The sequence below is a fragment of the Vipera ursinii genome (assembly GCF_947247035.1).
Source record: "Vipera ursinii genome assembly, chromosome: 2".
Taxonomy (NCBI): Eukaryota; Metazoa; Chordata; class Lepidosauria; order Squamata; family Viperidae; genus Vipera; species Vipera ursinii.
In genome coordinates, this window is record NC_139513.1 from 152352691 (window position 1) to 152369337 (window position 16647).

Consider the following 16647-nt stretch of genomic DNA (forward strand, 5'->3'; position numbering starts at 1 on the left):
CAACACTGGACCAAGAAGTCAGCTCCCCCACTGAAAATGCTCTTCCTTTAATCTCTCTTCTGCAGTTTGGTATAGTGGCTGCCCCTCCTGAACTCTCCTAGGTCGGGGGTTCCAGATTGAAAATTACCATGGGTGTGCAAGAGGACTAGTTAATTAGCCCAAGGGCCATTAGCCTGAAACCTTTTTGTACATTTAAAATGTACAAAATTATGACTTACTGGCAAATGGTATTACTATTAAAGACATACATATTAAATACATTTTAAAAAAAATACCAAGACTGTTATTTCATAGCTGGCCCCAGTTTTTAATTTTCTTTTCTTACTGGGTTGATACACACTGTATTTTTCCCAATATCATATTTTTAATAAATAATAATAATAATAATAATAATAATAATAATAATAATAATAATAATAATAAGAAGAAGAAGAAGAAGAAGTTGGAAGGGACCTTGGAGGTCATCTAGTCCAACCCCCTGCTCAGGCAGGAAACCCTATACCATTTCAGGCAAATGGCTATCCAGTCTCTTCTTAAAAACCTCCAGTGTTGGAGCATTCACCACCTCTGGAGGCAGGTTGTTCCACTGGTTAATTGTTCTAACTGTCAGGAAGTTTCTCCTTAGTTCTAGGTTGCTTCTCTCCTTGACTAGTTTCCATCCGTTGCTTCTTGTCCTGCCTTCAGGTGCTTTGGAGAATAGCTTGACTCCCTCTTCTTTGTGGCAGCCCCTGAGATATTGGAACACTTCTATCATGTCACCCCTCACTCTTCTCTTCGTTAAACTACACATACCCAATTCCAGCAACCGTTCCCTATATGTTTTAGCCTCCAGCCCCCTAATCATCTTTGTTGCTCTTCTCTGTACCCTTTCTATTATTATATCATCCTACATATTTTTCCAATATGTTGAGTGATATAATCTAGGAATCTGTCTTCCCAAGAGCTGCACAAATCTTGCATCACTTTTTCTTCTCTCTTGTTGCTGAGTAGAGATCTTTCTGGACCAAGAGTTGCCTCCCTGTTGCCACTGGTCAGAAGCTTAGGTATCACCTCAGAAGTAACACTTGCCACAAAATCTATCAGCAGGTGATATCAGCCCTATCAGGTGGGTGAAGAAATCAATGTCCTACATACTGTATCAGGACTACTTCTATTGTAGCAGCCATAGTGATAGAGTCCTGCAAGTCTAGATGTGCGTCTACTTCTGAGATGTTTTTCTCAAGTTATTGTTTTGGCCTGGGCTCAAACCCCTCTTATCTGATTGTTGCTTTGGTAGCACACTTCCTCCTGTCCTTTGAGGTCATTGCTTGGCCCTCCACAGGTGAGAATTCCCAGAGGACAGAGCTGTTTTGTATAGGAAGCCTATGGGCATCGCCTGTCTGTCAGTGTCTAGAAAGCATTGTTGTAAGCTACAGAAAACTCCTTGGAGGGTTGCACGTGACCCATGGACCGTGAATTTCAAGTCGTCACTCATTGCTTTCAAGAGTTATGGGGTCAAGGCTGTCAGTCTTTGATTTAAAAATAAAACACTTTCAGGCTCAAGAGGGTGTAGCTGGTGGATTAGGCTGTCAGAATCTTTTAGATAGAAGTTACATCCAGTCAGACTGTGATAAATCAATGGGCATAGTAGATTATGATGAATCTTGAGCAGAACCTGGCAGAAGGGCTGATAAATTTACTACCTTACTAAGACCATAATAGCATTTAGTACTCAGAATTTAGTTTCACCAAACTGGCAGAAAAAAAAGATAGTTATGGATGCTGTGTTAGGTCTGCAAAATCCTAACTCCAAATCTTCATTTGGCCTGTAAGACCACTGGATGCTTTTGGACCAGGCACTAATTCTCAGCATACCCAAACCTCATAAGCATTGAGAAGCAGTTGGAAACATTACAGTGGATAAGTATCACAAATATATCTATCAATCCCACGTAGGAGGTTGCAGAGGGATTTGATCATGTTAGCTGGATCTTCTGGGAGTCAAAGGTCAGTATGACATGGGAGAACTAATGGACGCCCACCTCTAAGTTAGAAACTCCTTTGCCATGTTGGAAGAAAAGTCTTCATCATGGTTCCATCCAAGCTGGGAATAAACTTGGAGACTGCTTTAGGAAGAAGGTTGTAGTTTATTGAAGAGGTGAGCCAGAGAGGAAGATGGTCTGGCAGAAAAAAGGACTGAACACATGTAGGGAGTGGGTTTTTATACCCTCTGGAGCCTTTTGTTTGGAGCTGCTTTTTTTGCAGATTTTAGGTGTGTTTGTCTCCTTAATCTCCCAGCTGGGGGCCTGTAACCTTCCTGGATTTACATCTGCATTTGTACAGAACTGGTTTCTGCTTGGGGGAGGGAGACCTGGGGCTATCAAGAAAAACTGAGCATGTTTTCCTGCCTCTTTAAGATCCTTTGAGGAAATATATTTTTCTGTCCTTTTAATGTTTCCTTCTCTGGGGAGCTGACTTCCCACAGCCAAATGTATTTCAAATTGTCATGCCAAAGCAAGTCCCCAGATGTGTTACCTCCGCTTGCATGTCTGATATCACAAGTATGAAATCTCCTTCTCCAAACTGAAGATGATTGTCATCTTCCGAAGCATGAGCTTGAGTTGCTTGACCCTGGAACATAAAATGTGAAAATAATAGTGCAGCACACAATGGGCATCTCAGCTCTTCAGCCATCCATCACATTTCCTAATTGAATAGTACACGAAGGGCTGAAAATAATATTTAAAGTTAAAAAAGAAAGTCAACAATGGTCTCAGCAGGCAAGGCTTGGAATTAACACCCTCCCCTTAATTCATTACCTGGGTTTTTATGACTCATTAACTGGGGAAGCCTAAAAGCCAGCTCTTTGATTGCTGGGTCTTACCTTGAACAGGAAACCCAAAGGAAGCTTGTTCTCATTTTCTTCTTTAGCTTCTGGGAAAAAACTAGAAATGATCTGAAGCAAAAAGAACATGTGGTAATTTAAGAGACAGGGAAACAGATATTGCCTAGGTATAGGGAGATCTGGAATCAGATCCCTGATCTTGTTAGCCCTGGGGAGTGATGTGGTAGGAGTCTTCTGCAATTAAATGAAAGGAGCTTTCAACATCTTACAGACAAACAAGATTCTGATGAAGGTCTCCCCTACTATTAATCCATGTAGCTTGGTAGCTTTTGGCTTCCTATGCTGTATTGTCAGCCTCCCAAGCAAACTAGACAGGAAACACTACGACAGACATGTCAAACACAAGGCCCAGGGGCCGGATGAGGCCTGCGAAGTGGTTTCATGCGGCCCCCGAAGCCATCCTGGAAACAGTGAGGGAACGGCCCCCACTGCCTTGGCCCTGGCCCAGAGACCCTCCTTCTGCCAGAGACGTTCAGATCTGTCCCACTCCTGCCCAGGCCCCCATAGGCACCCTTGATGAGAACGATGTAGAGCTGACCACACCCACCCAGCAGGCCATACGCACTCTAGCCACGCCCACCCAGTAGGCCACACCCACCCTGGCCATACCCACCCGGCCCCCTGAGGGCAACTGCAATGCTGATGCGGCCCTCAATGAAATTGAGTTTGACACCCCTGCACTACGAGATGAGATAATTCTTCTTTATTGTAAAGTTACATTAACAGAATCTTGTACGTCTTGAGTACAATCTCTCACTGTCACTTTCAACATTCTGATCAATTAGGATGGATCCTTTCTAAGTTTCTTTCTCTGATGGCTGAGCCCCTGGTGTCCCCCATTCTTTTTTCTGATCATTTTCAGCATCTCTTCCCCTCATGCCTCAGGGTCATTCTGACATAGCATTATAGGCATGGACCTATCCATTATGGATTGCCATTATAAACCAGGCCAGTAGGTTCAACAGATCATAGTTAAAAGCCCCGTCTTTATGCAATCCCAGCTTTGTGCCTGAAGGAAATGGAAAGAAGAGATGACTATCACTGGGGGTGGGGGATTCCTTTCCTAGGAAACTTCCAAAAATTCCTTTTAAAAAAGTTCAGAGTGGCTTTTTACATTCACCTACAGATGAGGTGAAAAATTATTACAATAGGAGTTTCTCACTAAATAAAGACTCTAATGCCTGTAATGAAACCAACAGAACAGTCCAAATTATTTAGAATCCTTTTGTTTCAGACTCTTATAATTCTGGCTGTTTAATTTCTTGTTAGAGTGAGACACTGCAGTGTGTATATTAATTGCCTTGATAATTTAGTCATCATCAGCATGCAGAAATAGGCTCACTCCCTCACAGAGTGAGAATGACATGAATTAACTAACTCAGCTCACTCTGTTTCAGCCAATGATACATCTCCCATCAGCTGCACTTCCTATGTTGGAAGCCAACGTTTGCAGTGGGAAACCTACTTGTATATAGCAAGACCCCTTCTGCACATACTTGATCTCCAGTATGTGGAGGATGTTGAGATTGTCAGGATTCCATGACTGCGCTGTTTGAATTCACACTATTCAAAGGGATATTGCGGTAGAAAACACCACAGTTGGCAATCTACAAAATACACTTGCTTTGCATATTTCCTTTTCTAATAGTTTTTTGGAAATTGCTTGTTAACAGCTTTTTAACTATTAGGAATCTATATATACACATACATACATACAGAAAAGGGGTGATTAGAACTTTGATTTTGGAAAGTTACAGACTAAGGAACCAGGTGCATTTGAAATAAGAATTTGGGATTATTTAGAATCATTGGCATTGGAAAATGCTTTTGTTCTGAATCCTCTTTTTAAAAAACAGGATGAGACTTGCAAGGGTGGACACTAGAAGGAATCAGAAGGGACTAAAGATTTCAATTAAAGGAGAAGAACACTTATATTTGGCTTACTAATTCAGCATAGAACAAAATGTTTAAATTGGACATATTGGAGAATATTTTTAAACAATGGATCCAGAACTTAATTTTAAGAGTGTCTGGTTCTATAGAAAGACTATATTTAAAGGATGTTATGAAGAGGCACAGTTTTACCAGATAAAATTGATCTGAAACTAGATTTTAAAATGACAGGATACAATAATGATATGAATAAAAATGCTACACTAGACATACAAAAGAAATTGGCTATCTTAATAATTAAAAGGGATGTACAAAAGGAAGAAAAAGAAAAGCGAAGAGAACATTATAAAGAAGTACCTTTCAATATTCTTAACAGCAGTTATAAATCTGTATATATATTACCTCTTCTCTCTAAGATTACATCCTAATTTCCTTAGTCCCATAGTTTAACCCAGGGGTCGGCAACCTCGGCTCTTTTATGACTCGTGGACTTCAACTCCCAGAATTCCTGAGCCAGCTATGCTGGCTCAGGAATTCTGGGAGTTGAAGTCCACGAGTCATAAAAGAGCCGAGGTTGCCGACCCCTGGTTTAACCTCTTCAATCATCAAAAGTACAAGTTCACTTTTTTTTCCTCTTCAGCAAAAAGTCCATAAGAGGTTTCCAGTCACTAATAAATGAGGTTATTGTCCTTTCCCTGATCAGACAAGGTAATGTTGCCATCCCTGCTAGCTCTGACATCTTCACTAATTATTCCTCCATTGTGGATATGTTTCAGAGTCTTTCCAGTTTTGTGTGAACAATAGTCTTGCCGCAGTTAACGTATACAAAAACAATGTTTTATGACTCATTTCTAATTGTCTGTCCTTTAGAAAAGTTCTGGTTTCAGCTGAATATTGATTTTAAATCTGAACTCAAAATTTCCTGGGTTTTTATGAGTCCACCAGGCATGATAAAATGACTCCATATTGCCCACATTTCCAGCATATTCTTTTGTCATGTTCTGACTACAGAAACCTCATTAAGGAAAGAAAGAAAAGCTGCACACTCTTTTTCCGATGGCCAGAAACCACCTATCTCTTTATTATTCCCCACCCCTTTCTGTCCATTCATTTGTGCCTTGGGCCTGACATAACTCTGAACTTCAGCAGCCAAGAGGTCAAATACCAGTCCCATATGGAAGAATGGAAGGCTATTGAGATATCTTTTGAAGATATCAAAATGACAATACGAATGTGAAAGATTGACATGATTGTTTGAATCAGCAGATTTGGTACAGCAAAGCTCTGCTGTTTTAGGAAACTAGCTGGTTTTTCTCACTGAATGTGATGATCCCTTTTTAAATGTTGGTCATGCCTTCCAAAAGCACCAAGCCCTGGGCTTTTGAAAACATGTGCTGAAGGCAAACATGAAGGCAAATTTGGCAGGCAAAAATGGCCTTGAGAACTGAGCGTAATCAGATGAGTAGAAAAAGTAGATCACTACTCTTGCAGAGCCTACTAACAAACTCCAGGAAAAATTTGGTCTCTGTCTGTCTGTCTGTCTGTCTGTCTCTGTCTCTGTCTCTCTCTGTCTCTGTCTCTCTTTCTCTCTCTCTCTCTCTGTGTGTGTGTGTGTGAGAGAGAGAGAGAGAGAGAGAGAGAGATTGTGTGGGTTGCATACTTGTGTTCTGATTTTATCTATTATTACACTTGTATCCCATGGAATGGGCAAACTCCAGGAGACAGTGGAGGACAGAAGGGTGCTATGATCCAGGGGAGGGGGGGTGTCACAAAAAATCAGACACAATTTAGCGGCTGAACAACAACAACAAGCCCATGGAATGTATTTCCGCAGTGAGATTCTCCTGGCAAACGATAAGCTGTCTTCATGACTGTTGGCAAGAATGTGTTGGCAATGCTATGCTTGGCTTGAAAAATTGAATGTGTTTGGGTTTTAAAATGAATCCTGTAGCAGAGGAAGCCCCAGAAAACCGTGCAGTGCCAAGGAGTGGGAATGAACCTAGGAGTGATGTCTCCAGAAATGGAGACATCCAGTACTGTAATGAGTAGACAAGTAAAAGGAAGAAATAGATCACGTTATGCTGTACGACATAAGGCTTTTACTGCCCCTATGCCAATACATGGGATATAGGGAACAAACAATAAGAAATCCTAATGTGGAAGGACAAAGATGATTTTGTAAGCATTCCTGAAATGTAGGAGTAAACTCATGAGCAAAATGCAGGGACTAAATGATGTAACTTAATTGAAGGAGTAGGGCACACTGTAGAGCAGCATTGTATGTGAAGAAAGTACACATAGAGATCCAGGAATTTAACCAAGGGTCCAGTTAAGAGGATTTGAGTAGGAATACCAGGATGAAAACAATAACCAAGCAGCAAGGCAGACAGAAGATTTTCATAATCTTTCCTCCTGGATTGATGAAAGAACTTCCAGGGAGGAAAGATGTACAAAGAATGGAAAATTTCAACTTTGAGTATAATGTGATGTTTGAACAATGGGAGAATATGTGGATAAAAGGCTTAACATTCACATTAAATTATAACCTAAAAGAAAATTTCTACAAAATGATGTTATTTAACACAAGATAAGTTATCTAGAATGTATAAAGGTATTTCAAATGAATGTTGGAAATGTAAAGAAGGGACTTTATTTATTTATTTATTTTATTGGATTTATATACCGCCCTTTCCCGAAGGACTCAGGGCGGTTTGCAGGGTATTTAAAACAAAGATCGATACAAAAGTTAAAAACAATTTAAAAAGATTAAATCAATCCCTGAAAAAATAAAAGCCCCAATTAAAATTAAAATTCTCAGCCTGGGCCAGAGAGCTCTAAGAGCCAGGTCTTCAGGTCCCGGCGAAATGAACGGAGATCGGGGGCAGTCCTAAGCTCTACGGGTAAATGGTTCCAGAGGGCAGGTGCGCCCACAGAGATGGCCCTCCCCCTGGGTGATTGCTTTATGGTGGACATGTGATAAGACAAAGAAATATTGGAGTAGGATTCATACATTAATGGAGAAAACTCTTAAAGTGAACATAAAGATTAAACCAGAAACTTCCTTTCTGGGCCTAATGGAAAGAGAACTGGGGAAAAAATGAAATTCTGATTTTATATATGGTGACGGCAGCAAGATTGCTCTATGCACAAAAGTGGAAGGATGCCTCGATTCCTACCGTGGATGAACGGTTACAAAAACTGATGGAATTAGCAGAGATGGTCAAATTGACTGTGCTGATAAAAGAAAAGAACATAAGCACTTTTGTTTCTACTTGGAAACCACTTCTGGACTTTGTGCTTGAGGTGGAAAAAAATGATATTATGATTTTGGGTTTTACCGATTAGACCGATGTGCCGATACAGAAATGGCTACTGCACACTACTATAGAAATGTAAAAAGTTGAGATTTGATTTTAATGTCTGATTTTACTGCAAAAGAGAGAGCTGGAAGTCAATGTCTTTTGTTTTTTCTCACCCCACCCGCTTTCTTCACACCATTTTTGTTTTCCCTTTTTTAATTGTTCCCTACTATTTGCTTTTGTATTTTCATATTTTATGTTATAAATGAATAAAACTAAATAAAAGAAGAAAAAAAGAAAAAAGTAATCTAAATAAAAGAAGAAGAAAAAAAAGAAAATTTCAACTTGTTGGACTTCTGCTGGAAAGCCAACTCAGCCCAAACGTCAAGGTCCTTCAGAGGACATGTTGACTATCTCATTTCCTACACAGCTGGAGAAGACCCCAGGGAATTGAATCTCCTAGATCTTTCCTAACCAACAGGAAAAGAACTGATTGAAAATAAAATAAAGCATTAGCAGACTTGGGAGGAAATGGCCATGTCGTCTTGCATTTAAAGGGTCTACATAAAATGAAATTGGAGTGTAGTCGTACATACAAACTAAATTTCAGAGGAGACCATTTCAAACCAGGTTAGAGAGGTACTAAGTGGGTCTCATATATAAAAATCCTCAGGTCAAAGGGAGAGTGGGAAAGTTGGGAACTTTTCAAAAATATGTTGCTGGAAATACAGTTGTTTAATTAGAAAAAAAAATGGAAGTAGCTTAGGAAACCATTATGGAAGTTTAGGAAACTTTTAGTCAAGCTAAGAGGGTACGTAGAGGAAATGGTTGATGGTTTAATGATCAAGGAAGCTATACCAACTAATAGTTAATGTCATCAGACACGCAAGGAACATTTTTGAGCTATGTACTACTAAGAGGAAGAAAAGGGGATGGGCCTACTGCTTGAGAGAAGAATAGGGTGTTAAATGGTGAGCAAAAGAACTGTGAGAAAGTGTTTTGTATGCCAGTTTTATGATACATATACAGCAAAAATAATTTTGTCTCAATTTTCCCGCTCTGACAAGGGGCCTTCTCCTTTTTGTAGCTAAACAAAGAGCTGGACAGCCAGTGGCATTTAATTTTTCCTCTTGGCTTTTTTTTGGGTCGGCAAACCTGTTCACCCCCTGCAAACTGATGGTCTAATATGCAAAATATCATATTGTTATTCATTTGAATTACTACTGAGCACAAACATCCTTGCATTGTTGCAAAACTTGTTTTAGGTACCCTATTGGAATATTTTAGCTACAGCAGTTGCTTTTTACGGCTAATTAGCAATTGGAAAAGGGGTTGGTGAGATTTCTTCTCGTCTCTTACCTGGGCATTGGTACCCTTGGGGGAAATCTCAATTTCTTCCATGCTTCCTTCACTGCTGCTGTTATCATCTTCTCCATCTCTGCCGCTGTGGCTACTCTCATCTGTCTCCGTATTTGGTGGAGCAGATTCATCAGTTGCAGATGGGACCTCTTCTGAGTCTCCTTCATCTTTGGTTGAAGAGGGAAGACCTCGGGGATCATCATCTTCAGGGCAAGAAGAGCTCCCCTCAGGCAGCCCTTTGTGGTCCTCACCTTTAGCTTTCTCAATCTGCATCTCATCCTGGATCTCTTTGGCATGCTCAAGGCCGTGTTTCAGTAGAGCTGGGATTTCATCCTTTGCCTGGGGCAGAGAACTACCCTCTTTTTCAGGTGTATCATGGGCTTCAATGTTTTCTTCCAAGAAGGGCTGTGCAGAGTCTTCTGAACCTTTAGAAATGCTTTGCCTTTTGCCAGAAGCTTCAACCATTGCCTGTGATAAAATCTCCACTGCAAGGTTCTCTGCCACAACCTCAATGGTCCTGCCGGAAACAACCTCAACCTCTTCTGATTGATTATCTTGGCTTTTGCCTTCTGTTCCACTAACAGCCTGAGAGTCTAACTCGGCACCTTGGCCAGCCTCATTTTGCGATTCTTTGACCTCTTCTTGTGCTTCATCATGATATACAATTGTAGATGCCACCTTGGTGGCTGAAATAGTTTCTGTTTCTTGATCTGGGGAAGTGGCAATGAGAGATGTGGGGACCTCATTTAGGCTATTCCCTGCTGGCAGAAAAGAGTTGCTGGTTGGCCTTACTGGGGATGAAATAACCAAAGAACCTCTGTTGCTGCATTGGGAGGAGGGGAAAAAAAGCTAGTCTTAGAATTTTTGAATATGCAACCTCCAACAATCTGACATTTAATTAGTTCAGCACGCCCTACTCAGGCATTCTTCATATGTACTGAGATTACAAGTCCAGCAATCCTCAGCAGGAATTCACTTTGCACTTCTGGTTATGAATTTGGGGATTTGCAAAGCCTCAACCCGTTTGAGAATCAAAGCCTTATTTATGCCCAAATGACAGCCATATGCGGGCGTTTCAAATGCCAAATAAAAGAAGTGTTAAAGTATTAACATACTTTAAAACAGTAGGAAACAACACAGCCAATTCTGAATGACTGGATGGCTTAATTAATTTTTGTGGCTCAGTTGGAAATGGCTGGAAGAACATGTGGTGTGAAGGCTACTCCTCATTAAAGCTCACCTCACAACACCCTTCAGATTGTATTAGACTACCACTCACATCATCCTAAATCAGTTTGGAAATTAAAGGTTACTTTTGGGGACAGTCGTTATGAGCAAACTCAGGGAAGCAGCTTCTTGGAATGACTGAAGATGTTGCATTCTTCACAGTACTGAAACTCGTTCAGGTAGAAGTCTAACCATCAGAAATTCTGTAACTTTCCCTTCTCCAGGTTGTATTACCCACTAGGTCAGGGCTTTTCAACCAGTGGTACGGGTACCACCTGTGGTACATTGTCACCTGGCAGGTGGTACGCGACCATCCTAGCAAAGTGGTAGCGGGGGAGGGGAATGAGCTGAACCGGTGGCAGCACCGCACAAGCCTGAGCGAGAGATGGCTCGAGCTAGGCGACTGGTGGTACTTGGATGTTGCCATATCCTAAAAGTGGTACAGTGGGTGAAAAGGTTGAAAAGCCCTGCACTAGGTGTTAAAAAAACCCCTTGTTACACATTGTCTATCTCTTTCTGTACACTTGCTTTATGTAGAAATTATAAGTATTTTCTTATAATTACACTGAAAATGGATCCTTACTGTGAGCAAAAATGGATAGGGGGTTCCAGATACTGCAACTGGGCACCTGCCACTATAAATGAGCTTCACCTGAAACACACATGCCGAAATTGCTGGAAGGAACCGCCTCTCTCTTCATTCTCATACATGTTGTATAAGAATGCAGCAGAGTGTGAGGAAAACAGCATGACTTTTGCAAGGGGCCAGCTGTCTGGTCCCAATGCCCCTTGAAATGCATGAATCCTTTTCACCTGTAGAATGCATGGCAGAAACTGAGACGGTTCCCTGAGTGACACAGCAAGACCACTTTTAAATTTGCCAATAGGTAAAATTCAGTACTAGCTGTAATTAAAACACTCCTTTGAAGATAATTATATGGAAGAAGTGCTGCTATATTCAAGAAGAGCCTGTGGAATTATTAATGTACTTTTAGTTTCAAGCTATCTGAAATCACCTCGTTATTTCAGCGGCCACTGAACTTCAGAATAGGCTTTACCTTTATTAACAATGGTTCAGAAGTGATAGAATTAGCTACCTGTAGATCTGGAGACTGTTGGAATTATTGCAAAAGCTTCCTTCCTTCCTTCCTTCCTTCCTTCCTTCCTTCCTTCCTTCCTTCCTTCCTTCCTTCCTTCTGTCCTTCTTTCCTTCTTTCTTTCTTTCTTTCTTTCTTTCTTTCTTTCTTTCTTTCTTTCTTTCTTTCTTTCTTTCTTTCTTTCTTTCTTTCTTTCTTTCTCCAAGCTTACTAAAGCTGAAATGGCTTCTGGGTTTGTTTGCTTTATCTCTGGCTGCTCTAGGGTTGCTACTTACATTTTTAAAAAAGTCACATCTTGATTGTATGAATATTTTTTTCTAAATAATTTTAAGAATCTCTTTTAGTGAAGATGTGTTTGAAATCTTCTAATCCATAACAAAAGCAAACAAGCTAGTTCACTTGACAGCTACTTGGAAAGAGAGGGAGATTTCTCTCTCTCTCTTAGCTTTCCTGGGATGTTACTCAGACTCCTAACATATCTAAAGCCGAAAGGAAATCACTTACCTGGAGACCCCTTTAATGATGAAGACTTTATTGGAATGTTGGTTGTCCAGCTTACTCATTACATCATACAAGTCATGGTTTAGCTAGAAGCAGGAATAATTAGGGGGGAAAAACCATTCATACGCTACAATCACAAAGACACATCATCATAATCATCAACTTCAACTTTGTTATCACTATCTATTATGATTAAGGTTATCGCTCTTTCAACTTATTAACTCTGTTACCTGAATTTATTCTTGATGAGGATTTGAAGGTGTCATTGGCTGAGTAATGACTCTTGCTTCCCTCATTGAAAATGGTACATGTGGCTGAACAATTGAAATCTCAATTTCTGAATATTACATTTAAAAAAATCACATCCTTCCACTTTTACAGGGTTTAGCAGGACATCGCTAACCTCAGATATTTCCACCCAGAAGAAAAATACAATAATGTGAAGAAAAGGCTTGGGCAATATTGCTAAAGAAGAGTCCATGGTTTTTCTGGACACCATGCACACTATTTACGGGGTGCTGGTGGTGATCCCTAGGATGTTATCACCCAGCTGTAACCCTGCTGTGCTTTCACACTGTTGTCTGAATCTGTTTGAAATGTGGAAGAGTTGCCTAGTTTCTTTTGATTGGTAGATCTAGCATTTCTGCTTTGAGAATCTTCATGGGTCAGAGTGTAATGGTATGTGAGAAAGATCTTGGGAGACAGGGCAAAGAGATGCTGCCTAGGCCACCTATGTCAAAATTGAACAGCCCTCTCTCAACGGGGGGCAGGGGATATGACATCATCTACCTCCGGTCTACAACACAGTCCTTTCAACAGTTCCAAGAAGGCTCCACACCCATTTGCACTACTCAAGTGATCCTGAGGACATCCTATGATTGGGTGTTCAGCGATTCATTTGGCTTTCCATTGAGAATCAATGTTAAAATTGTTGGGCAGATGTTGTGCAAGTGCCAGTGGGGGCTTCCTGGATTTGAATCTTCCTGCTAATAAATGAGGAAGGTTTCGTTTATCAGGTCTCATTTATCAGATCTCACATCTCATGTTTTTGGCACAGGATAAATAACGCCTTAGTGGTGAATTTTTTTTTTAAAAAAAACACAAGTCAAGCTAATCAAACTTCTCACCAATTGATAAGGATACTATTTGGTCTACAGCTGGCTCTGTCCTGGTTTCTGGCCACTTAAATAGCAACAGTTGCTTTCACATTTGCTGGGTTTCCACACGCATAATCTAATGTGGCATTTCTCAACCTTGGCAGCCTGGAGGATGTGTGGATTTCAGCTCCCAGAATTCTCCAGCCAACTGCAGAATTCTGAGCGACCCAGGGTGGGAAAAAGACACCAGGAGTCTTTTCTTAATAAGCGGTATGTTTTCCACCACTGCATATTTACCTTACTCATTTCTTTGTAGAAAATATCTCTCAGATTGGAAATATTCTGGAATATTGTCACATAGCACGTAATTCGACTAGGAAACAATGAAGGCAAAATAGGCAAATCAGTGTTAAGTTAGCTGAGCAACTCAATGAGAGGAAAAAAAATAATTTGTGAGCCAAACAACTTATTACAGCAAGAAAATGGGAAAATATCTCAAGACTTGACCCTCCCTAATTCTATTTAGGATAAAAGGAAGGGAGGGGAAAGCCATTTTCAGACTTGCAAGATTCCATTACTGTAACCTTATAATAAAAGTAGTTTTGGTATACATAACTTTGGTTTTTCAAGTCTGGTTTACTTGAAGGGTTAGCGTTAGCATATTGTGTCAGTAAGGCAATGAAGCAATATGGGCAGAATAGCATCACTCCTATGAATTTTTGCATTCTTTCTTAATTTGGAAAAAGTTCTTTTATTCTTCATCTGTTAAGCCTGTTCTAGGGATGGCATAATAGCTTCTATGGCTATGTTCTCACAATACGCTTAACTGGGTCAAGAGAAAACCTACTAGTTGCGTTTGTTCTCTGTACAGAACTAAGCTAAAGTTCTGTGTGGTCCCAATCCCTTAGTTAGTTTTCATTCATTCATTCATTCATTCATTCGTTCGTTCGTTCGTTCGTTCGTTCGTTTGTTCGTTCGTTCGTTCGTTCTATAAGGCTGTTCCACAAAGATTCTGGATGGCAAACTCAAATATATAAAGTATTGAACATAATAGAATGTAGATTGGACACTTTGTAAATGTCACTGTTTTGTTTTCCCCTAAAAATGTCTGGAAACCATAACATTTTACAACAATTTGGTGTGGTTAAATTAGGCTTGCCCATCCAACTTTGAGTCTGAGTGAAAATTTGATCTTTTTATCACCTGAACCAAAGCCTCCTACTTTCTTTCAGAATGTGAGACTTTAACCTATTGAATGCCCCAGTATTGATTGCAGGTGGAAAGAAGCAACAGAATGCCCAATAAGGTGTCATCAGGCATTTCAGGAACTGGGTGTTATAGAAAAGAGGAATCAATGGGAGAATTTGGATTTCTTGTGTTGTCTTCTTTTTTTTTCCTTCTACAAGCCATTAGTAGTTTACTTCTAAATCTAAATCACTTTTTACAGAGAACTAATACTTACTTTACCTCGATTATGCTGCCATCCTATGGCCACCAGGCCTCAGTACGTTCCCAGCACCAAATGCATAGTTTATATAATGTGCTTTCATAGCAGAGTCCTGAAAAATTCAACTTATTCTCTGCCTTTATTCTGCCACTTGCACTATTCTGTTTGAACAATCTTCTGGACTGAAATAGTGCTGAATATCTATAGCTCGGGTGTAGGATGAGGGATGAAGGTTTGTTCTCCAAGCTTGTGGGTTAGTTTCCTAACGTTTCATTACCAGGCTAGGTAAAATCTTCAGCATCGTTTAGGGCAGGGGTAGGCAACCTCGGCTCTTTTATGACTCATGGACTTCAACTCCCAGAATTCCTGAGTCAGCTGACTCAGGAATTCTGGGAGTTGAAGTCCGTGAGTCATAAAAGAGCCGAGGTTGCCTACCCCTGGTTTAGGGGACGTCAGTGTTCTTCTTTAGGTGTGGGTGTGTCAAGTGAGGGTCTGTGATGGGTCAGGTGTGCGTCATCAGTGAGTCTTGTGATGGGTCTTGTGATGTGGAGGTTACATTCAGAAACCAACCCACAGGCTTGGAAAATGAACCTTCACCCTAATCTTCGGGACTGTTTGAAGGGTTAAGAAGTAACAGCTAGCCTGCCACCAGAAAAAAAGTTGAAAAAGTAAACCAGGATGGTCAGGCAGAAAGGGTGCAACTAAAGACTGTGGACTGAGTGGTCTCCTATGATTCCCATTAGAAGGCCACCTTTGCTATTTCGTCTGGGAAGCACCCAAGTCTTGTATTTCTTTCCCACTCTCACTGTTGTTTTATAGTTTAGAACAGCTTCTGCATTCTACAGCTAAATATATTCCACATGAGAATTTGGTGGAGATAATAATATGAGCACCTATCAGACTGCGTGTTTAAAAACATTATAAAATGTTTTTAAAATAAGTTGCTGGGGAGCTGATTTGAATCATGGAGTCAAATTCTGTACATTTTTAAAGATGGCTGACTGTTGTTTTCAGGTCCACCTTGACTCTGAAAAAAGGTCTTCCATCTATCCTGAGTTGGTCTTTTTACTAAGTGGTATTTTTTACGCTGTAGAGCAGGGGTCCCCTTTATGGATTACTGCTTTGTCACAGCAAAGGGGCTTGCATAACTCAATGAAGCTATGAGCTATGCCATGGAGGGCCACCCAAGAGGGACAGGTCACAGCAGAGAGTTCTGACAAAATGTGATCCACTGGAGAAGGAAATGGCAACCCACTCCAGTATCTTTGCCATGAAAACCCCATGGACAGTACCAAAAGGCAAATTGAAACTCAAATACTTTGGCCACCTAATGAGAAGGAAGGACTCACTGGAGAAGAGCCCAATGCTGGGAAAGATTGAGGGCAATAGAAGAGGGGGACGACAGAGAATGAGGTGGATGGATGGAGTCACTGAAGCAGTAGGCATGAGCTTAAATGGACTCCAGAAGATGGTAGAGGACAGGAAGGCCTGGAGGAACGTTGTCCATGGGGGCGCGATGGGTCGGACATGACTTCCCAACTAAGAGCAAGTGTGTGAAACTGCTGATCTGCAGGCCAGTTGCATCATGCGGAAGCTGCACCCACCCCAACTCCGGCAAAGCAAAAAAAAAAAAGTTTTGATACGTCACAACACATCACATGACACTGCAAGTTTGACACTCATGCTATAGAGGGAGTCATCAATTAACAACAGTTCATTTAGTGACCATTCAAAGTTACAATGGCATTGAAAAAATGACATGACTGTTTTTCACACTTATGACTGTTGTAGCAACTCCATGGTCATGTGATCAAAATTCAGATACTTGGCAACTGGCCCTTAT

At 40.7% G+C, this 16647-nt stretch overlaps 2 protein-coding genes across 4 annotated transcripts in view; both read right to left on the reverse strand.

Annotated features, from left to right (window-relative positions):
* The window catches only part of LOC310634265 (aquaporin-5-like), a 381927-nt gene that overhangs the window by 17164 nt on the left and 348116 nt on the right, over positions 1–16647 (reverse strand). The gene's annotated exons all lie outside the window — the stretch shown is intronic.
* The window catches only part of BIN2 (bridging integrator 2), a 36641-nt gene that overhangs the window by 2456 nt on the left and 17538 nt on the right, over positions 1–16647 (reverse strand). For all 3 annotated transcript variants that reach the window (XM_083352451.1, XM_083352450.1, XM_083352452.1), the window contains 5 exons: positions 13655–13730; positions 12264–12346; positions 9436–10258; positions 2864–2935; positions 2515–2610 (listed from right to left, as the gene is read on the reverse strand). In XM_083352451.1, coding sequence (XP_083208577.1) covers positions 2515–2610; positions 2864–2935; positions 9436–10258; positions 12264–12346; positions 13655–13730 — 1150 coding nt within the window. The remainder of the gene's footprint in view (positions 1–2514; positions 2611–2863; positions 2936–9435; positions 10259–12263; positions 12347–13654; positions 13731–16647) is intronic.